The 14,094-nt window shown below is 30.8% G+C and overlaps 1 protein-coding gene across 5 annotated transcripts in view; it reads right to left on the reverse strand.

The window, feature by feature from the left end:
• The window catches only part of sona (sol narae metalloprotease), a 382,088-nt gene that overhangs the window by 282,854 nt on the left and 85,140 nt on the right, over positions 1-14,094 (reverse strand). For all 5 annotated transcript variants that reach the window (XM_072529755.1, XM_072529750.1, XM_072529754.1 and 2 more), the window contains one exon: positions 13,750-13,821. In XM_072529755.1, the coding sequence (XP_072385856.1) occupies positions 13,750-13,815 (66 nt within the window). In that variant the 5' untranslated portion in view covers positions 13,816-13,821. The remainder of the gene's footprint in view (positions 1-13,749; positions 13,822-14,094) is intronic.

The raw sequence follows: 14,094 nt of genomic DNA on the forward strand, positions 1-14,094 counted from the left end.
GATATTCGCCTATTATATTTTCAACTTCTTTTTCTAGCTTATCTTTTATGAATTTTGTTGTTTGGTCAAGATATGTTGGTGATTGTATAGCTCTTATACAGGGAACCCAAGCTGATGCTCTACAGATTCTGAAAGATCTTAATAACCCCCATCCTAACATATCTTTTACACTGGAACCAGAATCTGACAATAAGTTGAACTTCTTGGATATGACTATACTTATCTCGTAATTAAGATTCTCTGGAGTACAATATTTACAGAAAACCTACTCAAACAGATAATGTTATACATGAAACATCTAATCATCCAACCCAACATAAAATGGCTACTTTCAACAGTTACATTCATAGGTTACTCAAATTTCCACTTTCTAATAATACCTTCAATTTAGAACTTAACACTCTCAAGCAAATTGCTTTCAATAATGGTTATAATCCTAACATTATTCATAAGCTTCTAAATAGAGCTAAACTTAAAACTGCAGAAAAGCTTGCTTATTCATCACAATGTTTGCTTTAATCCAATGCTTCAAATAACATCAGATATTTATCTTTTACTTATATTAGCAACATTTCCAATAATATATCACAACTTTTTACTTCTACAATTGAAGACATCAAAATTTCCTTCAAGTCACACAATACTTTAGGTTCCTTTTTAATCAACACCAAAGATAGAATAAACACACATGACAAAAGTGGTATTTATTAATTAAAATGTGATGATTGTGATGCCTCTTTTGTAGGTAGAACCATTCGAAAGTTATTTACTAGACTTTCAGAACATTTAAAAAGACTTAGACTCTTCAAGTTTTGGTCAACATTTATTATCCAGTAAACATAATTTAATCCAGTAAACAGAAACCTATTTAAATTAAATTTGAACCTATTTTTAAAACCATTATTGCAGCTCCACCCATTGGGGTACCCAGATCGGCTGTTTAGACTTCCTGCACTGAGTATACCTATTAAGAATTTGTTAATTTCATATTTTGATCAACATTACTATTTTATTTTTATAATGAGTAATGCTTTGATATTTTAATTGTATGGTTCTCCCATTGACTGTGGGTTTAACTAAACTATTTTTATTATACCCCATTTATACACTCTGCTTTTAATTTTGATTTTAATTCTTAGTATTTCAATTTTATAGTTTGATTTCTTCTTTTCTACAGTATTGATAGTGCTTGGTAGATCCTTTTATTGTGGTCAACCACCCACTATTTAGTAGATTATTTAGTATATTTCTTGCATTCATACTCTACGTCCACTTCAGTTGCCCCCAAACTAACACCCTAATTATTACAGACAAGTTTGGCGTGAGATCTAGATTATGCAATCTGCTTAAAGTAATCTATATAATTTCATATTTCATCAGTTGATTTCCAATAGTCAGTTGGACCTTCGGTCAATGCTCAGTTTCATAGAATTTTAAAATGTGCAGATCACATCACCATGATTGTGACTGCCCATCCAAGTTGTCATATGTCACATGTCATTTTAACATTTCAGTTAAGACCAGAAGCCATTCTCTCTCCTGATGCCAACCAATATGTAGCTTCGACATTTTCTAAAAATTTTAAACTGTTTTTCCTTGTGTCGTGTTGTGTATTTATAATTTGTATGTATATATAATTTTAATGTTTATGACCTCAATATATTGTTGGATAAGACAAATTTAACGAAGTAAGTCTAAAACGTTGGTTTAAGTCTAAACGTTGAGTTTTTTCGAAGTTAATTGATTTTCTTCAGTTGAAAAAAACGTTTCTTGGCTTATTTCATATGCCCTGAAGATGCTCTAGGAGCGAAAGTACTTAGGCAAGATTTAATAAATAAACTGTGCTTGATATCTGCCTTTTATTTGATTAAAGTTCAAAAATTATATAATTATAATTTTAAATTTTTACCAGCCACTTTAATTTTTCCATATTACTTTATATGAATTAAAAAAGTTTGTTTAAAAAAATTTCTTTATTAAAGGTATATTAATATAAAAAAACCCTATCGGGGTACATGACGGAAAGATTTCGAAAAAAATAATATATAAATAAAGGGTGGAAAACCCTTTACATGTAGTTGGATTAATTTTAGGTTACGTCTTTGATATTAAAAAACTAGGATGTTTAAGTTATAAATAGGAATAGTTACATGGTAACGTAGGACTCCACTGAGGTTGCTAGCCCTTAGACGAAGTGTCTGTGAGGACTTGTTGATAGCAACTCTGTTGCATCAAGAATTTTTTTAAATAAAAATTTTTGTGATTTATGGTGTACAGCCGGCTACAGGAATTCAATTTCCTTGTGGATTATATGAATTGTCCTTATTTATGAAGATAATTAATTGTAAATATGTAGTATGATTTTACTGTGTGCACACTTTCTTCTTTTCAAATTTCTAAAAGTAGGTATGCTAATATTATTATCGGAGCTTATACAACTAGCACTGGCAAATATATAATCAACTTATCTATTTGGTATGTCTTTCATTTTCACGTAATTATTTGGTAAGTAGCCTATTATCTCCACGTGACTCACAACTATTAGTGTTTGTTTTGTCTTTTTCTTTTTTTGCTCGTATTTTACAATTTTGTCATGTGTTTTATCTTATCATTATTTAATTATTTTATCATTCTCTTCATAAAACACCTTTAAGGAATTAGTTATCCAGAAATCTATTCACTATTTTGTCCTTCTAGGTTAGTTTTAAACAGTAAAAGACGCTTTATTGAAAAAAAAAAAAACATAAATAATTGGGACAAAAGTGTTTAAAAAGACTACTTTTGCACACCAATTAAAAAACATAAAATAGACATACCTCTATATTAAACTCTCACTCAAAATAATTGATATTATTGCTTGTTTTCCTGTAGGTATCATTCTATGGTGCACCATGCGTAAGCTGGGTGTTAAGTACCTACTTGTTTTATGAATTTTTATATGATGTGATCATAACATACCTACTATTTAATATTGCCTTGATTTTTATGTTAATAAAAAAACAAAAGATATTTTAATATCATAAAGATTCTATAAATTCCTCGTGAATTATTTCTACTTCCGTAGTGAAAGGTTAGTAATAAGTATTAAATAATCCAATTACCTTCAATAATAAAAATTAACATTTATCATTTATGGCAATGAATATTATAATATAAAAACAATGAAGGTGGTAGGTATATATATATATATATATATATATATATATATATATATATATATATATATATATATATATATATATGTATTTTAATTGCAGTTGTTTACTACCCACACTGTTTAGATACCGTCACCACTGATATCACTAACGTTTACTTCCAAAGATTCTATAATTTCTTGTATGTTACTTTGTTACTTATTCGAAATTGTGGATATGATATTACAAAAAACTTGTTCATCAGAAAATAGAATGTTACGTAGTTAAGTAGGAATAATAATTAAATAAAAAAATTTAAATAATTTTCCATCAGAATAACAGTTTGTAAAACTCTTAAGCAAAGGGAAATACTCTCTATTTTTTTGGGGTACTGACTTTCGTTGAGATATTCGAGACAACAAAAATGGTACTGAGTACTGAGGTACTTAAAACAATGTATTACTTACAATAAAAAATTGCATATTTTATCTATATTGACTACAAGACTTTTTATGTACGAGCCGGATTTAGACAAGGGTATAGCACCTGCGACCATCTATATACTTTGAAAATTCTAATAGAAAAGACTAACGAATACAATCTTTACAATCATGACTTTTTTTTAACAAATTTTTGAAATTGATATGTAACAGCATCGTTTCTATTGCTTCAACAAATAAACGATATTTATTTGCCAGCTTAAGAGAATTCATTTCTTTAGCCTCGTTCATGCCCTCTCACCAGTGTTAGAGACACATTATTATCATATATGTTAGTTCATATGTAAGACATACTAATCGAAAGTTTTTACCTTTACAGTGTTTGGTAAGTTTGATTTAAATTCTGTTTGTAATCTCTTGAATGCTGCACATGCTAAGGAACATCTATTTAAATCAGCCTTTAGGTTAAGCTTTGTTAATTCGATTGTTTGGCCTAAGTGCCTACGACTCAACCTTTTCTATATTATTATTGTTCAGAGTTATATCCTCAGTTATATGTAGAGATTCGTTTGTTAGATATTTAGTTTTGCTATATTTATTTGTAGTCCTTTTTGTTTTGATTTTGTATTTAGTTCTAATAGCATTTCCTAAGATTTTTCTCTATCTTTTGCTATTAACGCAAATCATCGGCAAATCTCAGGTTTTTCAGGTTTTTGCCCTCTATCGCCACTCCTTTATTTGCTTATTCTAAAATTCGGAACATATCTTGAGCTAAAGTAAATAGTTTGGTTGATATATAATCTCCTTGTCTAACCCCCCTATGTAGTTTTATCTTTTCTGTTTTTCTTCTATTTTTTATTGATTTTTGTATATCGGTTATCAACTCTATTATTGCTTAGAGTGTTAAGGATAGCCCAAATTTTTATGGAGTCAAATGCCTTTTCATAATCTGCCATAGATATCCAGAGTGTTATATTGTATTCGTTTGATTTTTCAATGTGGCGTTTTTATTACTTGTATGAAAATTATGGTTTTTTAACCTTTTCTAAATCCTGCCTGTTCTCGAAGCTGATAACTATCCAGTTTGTTGGTTAGCCGCAATGTAAATAATTATGTTCACAAACGGCTTGTACAAGACTTATTTCGCTTTTTAAATATATATCAGTATTATAAGAGCATTGAGCCAAACTGTGGGTACTTTACTTATTTCTATACATTTATCAAATATTACTTTTAGTATTTTTATGATACTATTTTTCCGTTTATTCGTCTTTACCTGGTAGTGTTGTTGTTTTGACTCGTATAATGTTTCGTAGTAGTTTTCTATCATGATGGTTTTTTTTTTAAATTTCGATAATTTACCTATTTTCATCATTAATTAGTATTGTTATTAGATCTGTACCTTCGCTTGTTTTCTTCTTCCAGTCTCGTATGCCTTTCTTTTCTTGTAGTATTTCATTTAACCGTGTTATTTTATACTTCCTTGTGTCTTCCATAGACTTTTTTTAAATTATGAGATGTTGATTTTGTTATTTCTATTTGTTAAGTGCTCGGTCTTGCACAAGTTGTTATCTTTTTTTATAAAATCTTATGTTTTCGTGCATGTTTTCAAGTTTTTGACGTTTATTTGTTCTGTTGCGGATTTATTTAGGATTTTAAGGTTTGAAACTTTGTCTATTAGTGCAATAGGTTCTGTCAGTTTTTGTTCGTATTCGATTTTTCCTTGTTTTAGTTCGTCTATATTAATTATTTTTTGCCTGACGTTTACAGGTTTTCTTCTTTCTATCTTAGTGTTAATTCTTATTCACGTTCTTAGTATTCTGCAATCGCTACCTATGTTTATCGTGTTAAACACTACTGTGTCTAATATTACGTTTCTGTCATTGCATAATATACAGGGTGAGTCATGAGGAACTTTACATACTTCTGCCATATGTAGAGTCCCTCAGGGAGCATATCATGTGGCCACTAAAAAATGTCAACTCCTCTTCTTTATTAATTAACAGGGTGATTTGTGTAATTGACCATTTATTTCATTTTACTGTAGTGTTTATACGGCTCATTTGATTTTTTTAATTTTTGCATGATACAGTACACTACTATCAAGCATTCGACTGGTATTAGCTAAACTAAAAAATTCCAGGACTGGCTTTGGAAAAATTAATTTAGGGATTCGTATTAAATATTACACCCTGTATAATTTTTTTTTAAAATGCAATAAGTGATTTTCAAACTACATAAATAGCCAATGGAAACGACATATGCGACAATATTGTCGCACTTTTATTAAATTTTTAGTGAACGATCAAATCTTACCAAAAATAGAGCAACCATAATGAAGTATCAAATTATAAGGTAATTAATTTAAACAAATGTTATAAATTTCAAACATTTTAATTGAAATGATAAACTGAGTCACTGCACAACAAAAAACAGTAACTACTAACAATAACGAAGAACAATTTAAAAAAAAAACTAAAAATATGTACATAGTTATGATAAACCCATAAATTAGAACTGGAAAAGATATAAAAAAAAATAATGGTAACAAAATAAAAATAATTCAAAATAGATTTTCGAAATGGAACCCTGCAGCCTGTACACATTTTTGTTGCCGAATTCTTAATTGACGTATTGAATTACGGATACTCTGGGGATCGTTTCTAATAGTATTACAACAATGTATAATTCTATCAATTAATTGCTGTCGGTTATTAATATTCACTGAGTAAACTAGTTGCTTCAATCGTCCCCAAATATGGTAATCAACGGGATTGAAATCAGGGGATCTTGAAGGCCACGAAATAGGACCTGCACGTCCTATCCACCTGTTGCCATAAACATTATTGAGATGTTGTCTCACTGCCAGTAAAAAGTGTGGGGGTGCCCCATCATGCTGAAAATACATCCCTCGGATAGCAACGTTTGCGTTGGCAAGCAAATTCGGCAAAATATTTTGTAGAAAGTTCAAATAGACCTGCCCTGTTAAAGGACCATCAAAAAAGTGAGGACCTACTAATTGGTTATTTATGACACCAATCTACACGTTAACCGAAAACCTTAACTGGCAACGACGTTCTCGAATAGCATGGGGATTTTCTTTTGCCCACACATGTGAATTTCGTGAATTATTTATCCCGTCTCTGGTAAATTGGGCTTCATCTGTAAATAGTGTCCTGTATAGAGTTGGTCGATTATTGTTAATCCATCTACAAAATTCCAACCTATGGATCTCATCTCCAGCATGTAGTCGCTGAACCATTTGAATGTGATATGGGTATAGATTATTTTTTTGTAAGACCCTACTTACTTTTGATTGAATAACATTGAGTTCTCGACTTACTTGTCTAGTGCTTATTGTAGGGTTTATAGTAACGGCGTCCATAATGTCATCTTCCTGCGCTTCATCTACATGTCGCTCTGTTGTTCCACTAGGAAAAGTGCCATTTTCTCGCAAATAATTAAAAACTGACCCAAATGTTGGATGACTGGGAGTTCGACGATTAGGAAACCTCCTACGATATTCTCTACTAGCAGCCCTACCATTCCCATTACAGAATCCATAAACAAATACATATTATGTCTGCATATTCTGTGGTCGAAAACTGATGTGGCATTTTGAACGAAAGTAACAAAAGCTCTACCAAAACTAACACAATGTACTTAACGTAGATATGACAGAAGAAATATGTATTCTTGTACACATAAATAACAATTGATAATGACAATAATGACAATGGGTATAAAATATCAAGAAACGTCAAACGGTCAACGCCAACCTTTATTTTAAACTTTTTTAGATTTATTTTTATTTAGTACAGTTGATGCAATGTATTATTATTTGACATAAAATTTTAATCATTTACAATCAACAAAAACTAACACATACAAGAGGTTTGACTTTTTAATCAATTTAATTTATTATTTATCGAAAATAATGCCCCAATACGATCTATGAGTAAAAATTTAAAATTGAAAAACAATTGATTCTATCGTAGAGATAATACAAAGTGACAGTAAAGATGTTAATTTTCTACGTATTAGATTATGTTGTAGGAACTCATTTTAATTAAAATGTTTGAAATTTATAACATTTATTTAAATTAATACCTTATAATTTGATACTTCATTATGGTTGTTCTATTTTTTCTAAGATTTGATCGTTCACTAAAAATTTAATAAAAGTGCGACAATATTGTCGCATATGTCGTTTTCATTGGCTATTTATGTAGTTTGAAAATCACTTATTGCATTTAAAAAAAATATATACAGGGTGTAATATTTAATACGAATCCCTAAATTAATTTTTCCAAAGCCAGTCCTGGAATTTTTTAGTTTAGCTAATACCAGTCGAATGCTTGATAGTAGTGTACTATATCATGCAAAAATTAAAAAAATCAAATGAGCCGTATATACACTACAGTAAAATGAAATAAATGGTCAATTACACAAATCACCCTGTTAATTAATAAAGAAGAGGAGTTGACATTTTTTAGTGGCCACATGATATGCTCCCTGAGGGACTTTACATATGGTAGAAGTATGTAAAGTTCCTCATGACTCACCCTGTTTAGTCACTTTCATTCTTTGTTGTCCCACTTTGCCAGGTCCATCTACTCTTTTCTAGTTTTTTAAAGAATCTATTGGTTATATATATATATATATATATATATATATATATATATATATATATATATATATATATATATATATATATAGGTTGTTTTCTTTTGCATAGTTTAATAGTAGTTTTGCTCTATTATTTCTTTCTCCCAATACGTAGGGCACTATTACATATTCATTCTGGTTTTCTTCTTTCCCTATGTTTGCGCGGAAATCGCCCATTAAAATTATATGCCTTGCTTTGTTTTATTACTTTCTTCGTAGAGTATTACATCTCATGATTTCATAACAATAGAACATCAATATGTAAATTTAAAATCAAATACGCAGAAAAAACAATTTATTTTGTATAATTAGTATATAGCGCATGGAGTTATAGGATTATCTTTCTCGAAAAGACAATTATATTTATAGACCAGAGAACATTTTTAATTCTTACCTTCTGACATTTTGAACTTAATCATTTGTCACGCCTTTTGATGACTGACACTAAAAAAATAAACCAACGTAATACGTCTAAATTATGCTAATTATAAATTCCATTGAATATACAATTTAATATTATTTAACCAATGACAAATTAAAATTATGTTTAGTTCCTTAGCCGCAGGGAATGATAGAAGATAAAAGTTATTGGCAATATTTTTAACATTTATTTATTTAACGTTAAAGCTCATGTACGCGCGTGGGAGTATACAGGGATTGTCTGATAATTTAGTTCATGTAAAAATCTTATTACGATCTACGAGCAAGATAAACATCTGTATGTAAACTCTTTGTAAGAAGGATCAACAACCTGGGGTCTTAGAGATTTTAAAAATATCTAGATGATTTCGCTATTGTTGGGGATCGAACTCAGGTTTTTTACGTGATATAAAGACATTCTAGCGTTTGAGCTATCCGCTATTTTTATATAATAATAATAAATACAACAAAAAAATATAATTAACAATAAATAATGGAAACTAAACATCAGGACACATTTATAATTATAAAGGATATGGTGGGATCCAGATTGATAAAACAAATGAAAGTAGATATAGCAAATAAGATAAGTTAACTATCACAATCAAGATATATAAAATTTGTAAAAAATTGCACTAATGTATGACTTATAGGGTTATATTAAAAGTGTCGTAGCGATACAAAAAGTTTTCATCCGACACTTGTAGAGATGACAACATTGTTGTGAATTATTCATGGATGGGTAATCATCATTATTCATTAGCGATTTAAAGTCAGTAAAACCATATTGTTAAGTGATTAAACAGTGATACTTAGCGCTATAAATATTATAATTGCGAACTATAACCTTTCAAAGTATTTCCTCAATTGAGGATGATTTTGCTCTTGCAATAAAGTATATGACACACAACATTAAATTTTTATGATATGCGAAATACTTTCTTTAATGCAGTAGTTATATTACTACCGGTATAACTTTTTGCTTGAAACTGTCCTTAGAAATATCATTTTGGTGATTTTTAAGAAAGTAACAAGTCAAGGATAGAGCCGTCGAAAAAAATTGTGGTAAAAAAAGTATCTGAAATGACTTATCAGTAACGGATGTCGGTAGTTTAGTCACTAGCAAGTTTCGCTAAATTCCGCAACATATAGAATGGATTGGAGTTTTAAAAATATTTATTAGTTATAAACCTATATTTTTAAATAAATTTTAAGATTAACTTAAAGCAATTATTATTTTTAACACAGAGTTAACAGTTACTTCTATATAGGCATATAAGTAAATGATTAGTGGCAGTATTCGATTCCTAAATGCATGGCTGATTTTTATGAGAACTATTTGGAATCTTTTACAAATTCTGTAAACCCACAGCATCTGTTTATTAAAAAAATATATTTTCCCTAATATTAAGTTTTCAACGTTTATTTTCCAAGTTTCTACCTCCACTCCGGAAACCGTTTAAAAACGAGATTGTTTTAAAATAAGGAGTTGTTCTTATAACCTATAGTTAATTAGTTGGGTCTTTTTGTTTAGCCAAAATTGGATAGATGACTTATTACTTGGCTTCGATCTCGTAGGTAAATAGCCACGCTTTTAGCCATCACGTTCTGAGGGTGATGTTTGTACGCTAAGGAGGATATTAAATTCTAATTTTTGTGTATTTTGTGTATATGTATAATTATAGATTATAGATAATGTTTCTCTGACCTTCTATTAATCCATTAATGTTGGTATTTTATTGTTGCTGACCTCTTCTTTTATTATTGGTATTTAGAGCATGCTACATTCTGTTGATGTGTTTGCTACACATTTTCTCTGTTTTTTGATATATATGCTTTATGATTGTTTATCCTGCCACGAAGTGTTCTTGCGGTTTATCCTGCATTAAAATTGTTACATTCAGAAGGTATTTCGTAGATACAATTCTTTGATCTCTCCTGTGTGTTGTTTGGTTTAATTTTGGACAAAATAAATCTCAATGTATCGGCTATTTTGAATGATGTTCTAATGTTATATTTATTTTCTATTATTTTTAATTTTTTTAATAAACCTCTTACATATGATAATGTTGTTATCTTTAAATTCATTCTTTTATCTTTAGAAAATTCTTTAAAACTTATACTGCTAAAAGCAGGTTAATATAAAAGTTAAGACATAAAATAATAAGTAATAAAATAAATTAATACATAAAATAAGTGTTAAAATAAAACCATAGTTTAAATATACTAGATAAGAAGCACCCAGTTATGATTTGGACCAAACTGTTCACAAAACTAAAATATATTAGCATTTAATTCATTAGCTAATTAAGGAAAGCTTGCCCACAAAGATATTCTGAGCCTGTTCAAAGTGATATAAAAACTAATTAAACACATACATTTAAATTTAACTAAATATAAAAATATAGAAAATAAATACATTCAAAGATACTTTTAAAAATTCCGACTGTTATACTAACACGACATATTTTACCACTTTCAGCTTTTTGAGATTTTAAGAAATAATTATAAATATTTAATATTTAATAATTAAAAGTGGTGCGCTGTAACGAAATTTAGCCTTTACTGTCTATTTTATTTTTATTTAATAATTATCTGTAATAATATCTGAAAAAAATACAATGTGATAAAACGTTTGTAAGTGATTACCATAGACATAAAATATAAATACACTAACTGTTGCAATACAAAACACAAATCTGTCCCTTCATGTCTTTCTAATAAACCAGGTTTTCGACCACGTGTCCCGCCTATTTGTCATTTAGGTTAGGTTAGGTCAATAAACCAGGTCCATTATAAAGATATGCGGATACTGCTTTGCGTCAGTTTTAAAGAAGTCACGTTCTTCAATCACCGTGGAATGTTCATAGTCGACCATATCTTTTGCATGAATAGAATGCTAGATAGGTTCGACGATGAATGTTTCATTGGAGATTCAATAACCTTTGACCACCTCCCACTTCTCCACAAGTCGGAGTACTTCAGGGCTCAATTGTTACTCCAATATTATACACAGTCTACAATAGTGACATCCCCGCCCTCAGTATAGATCGGAAACCCTTCTTCTGTATGCGGATGACACTACTCTCCTTACGTAAGGGTCACATAGACAGCGTGGACAAATGTCTGTATTCGAAAGAGCACAAAACTATCTAGATCGAGTCGTTAGGTGGTGCAATAAATGAAGAGTAACTATAAACGCCTCCAAAACACAACTTATATTAATCATATCTTCCAATTGACGTGATGTTCATGGCCGGATAACCTTGTTAGAAGACCTTAGTCTCAGAAACTCGGTTTCCTATTTGGGAGTTCATTTTAGCAGGACTCTCAACTGGAAAACCGACAAACAATACACCCTAGACAGAGTAAGAAAGAGGTTAAACTCTTGGCAGCGCTGTCCGGTAAAATGGGCAGGACGTCATATAAAATATTATTGCGCACCTACAAAACCTTTATAAGACCGCTAATCGAATAGAAGGCATGCGTCTACGCATCACTTAACAGCCGCCAAATTAACACCATTATGGCCACTGAAAGAAAAATCCTTAGATTTTGCATAAGGAAGTGCAAATACTATCCATCAGCACACATACATCAGGTAGCCAACTGACACCGATTAAGGACAGAATCCTATCCCTCAGCAGGAGGTATGTCCTTCGAACTATTGCATGCTCGAACAACCGAGCCAAACAAATACTAAAGATGACATACAATCGCCGAGGGCAAATACTCACCAAGGTGTCTAAAAGAAAAGTTTCATTCCCTCCAGCAAAACTTCCACCCAACACTGAAAACGAACTTTCTGATGAGTATTTTGATATATCAGAACCATTCTTCATTAAATATCGCAGCTAACAAGTGCAAGCCAAAAACGCTGATTAAGAGCCGTATGGCTGGTAACATCTTGAAGTGCCTCCCTTCGACTTGTTTAGCCTTCTTCGCCAACAATTCACCTTATGCACTTCATATCATATCGTCCGTATCACACATGCCACCTTCTCAACCCCATCTTTTTAGCAATCCACCTCTACATCTCCACAAGCATTTGTTATCACTTTTACCACACCCCCGCTCCAAAAAAAGGAGTACCCGTTCCTTGAAGAGACAATAGCCTTAACAAGGTTAAACATTAACTCAATCGCTATGCGTCACATAATGCGAGAGATAATGAGGTACGACGCTTTCCACAGATGGAAGCACAAAGGACCCAAACAACAAATAGTAGAATAAGACCAAACGTATACTAGAGAGAAAACTAATAAAAACACCAGAGAGAAAACAAAACACCAGAGAGAAAACATTACAAAAAAAAAATAACATAACAGCACATAAAGAAGATAGTTAGTAGCTCGAAAAACTCGTGGACAATCGCAACTTACAGCCTGACCCCAGTTACTTTATTGTAGTTGATTACCCACAGTTGATTATCATTATATATTAGTATATATAATATATATTATAAGTATACACTAATTATGATTTTTTGTTTCAGGTATCGTACAAACAAAATCCAAAAAACACACACAAAACGGCTTCGGCCACCAAAAAAATCCAAAAAATACTAACAAAAAACCGGCGCAAGCCACCAAAAAAAACCCGGGCACGTAGGGCCCAACCCCTTCCGAACTTAGCTTAGGTCAGAGCACAGACTTGAGATCCAAGTAAGTAATTTTAGTTAGCGGATAAGCCACATTATGATAACAGGATTATAGCGACAATGCGTTGTCTTGAATTTGATTTGGTTAGGGAATCATGTTGGAGTTCTATTACCCAGGACTTCCACATGAAGAGCATTTGGCTGATACACACGAACGTAATTTTTAGGGACAAACATGTCTCATAGGCTGGGTTTAATTAAATTACTTGCTTTGCGTCAGTTTTCTCTGTCGCACTGGGGGAACGGGCCTGTATTGAAGCAGTCAGTCTATTTGTATTATATATCTATGGTGATTAAAGTTTATGTTAATTGAAAATATAGGTTAAATTTGTGTATTTTATAAAAGTAATATTTATGATTTTGATAATAATGCATTTCCATTAAGTAAAGGTTTCACATATACATTTAAAAAAATTCAACCACTTACCTGAAATGCAGAGTTGCAGGTACATATAAGGCAAGAAGTAAGTAGAATAATTAAACGCTGTGCCATTTTGTCCTGAAACAATTTAAAACATTTATTTAGTTTAGTTTTACTTTCACAACTACAGAGGTTGTATTTAAACGTTTGTCCCTATTCGCTCTAGTCGTCAAAGATCTCGGCAAGTTGCGGTTCATGCCGCATCTTTAAAAAAGAAAAATCGTGCAAAACCCTTGTTGGCCAGCGTTAAAGAGGGTTTTTGTTGTAAAACGATCAAAAGTCAAAGTCATAAGAATACTGGATTATTATAACCTGGACCTGTACTTTAAATAAGATAATTTTAAATTGTGT

This window comes from Diabrotica undecimpunctata, chromosome 4 (assembly GCF_040954645.1).
Source record: "Diabrotica undecimpunctata isolate CICGRU chromosome 4, icDiaUnde3, whole genome shotgun sequence".
NCBI classification, from domain to species: Eukaryota; Metazoa; Arthropoda; class Insecta; order Coleoptera; family Chrysomelidae; genus Diabrotica; species Diabrotica undecimpunctata.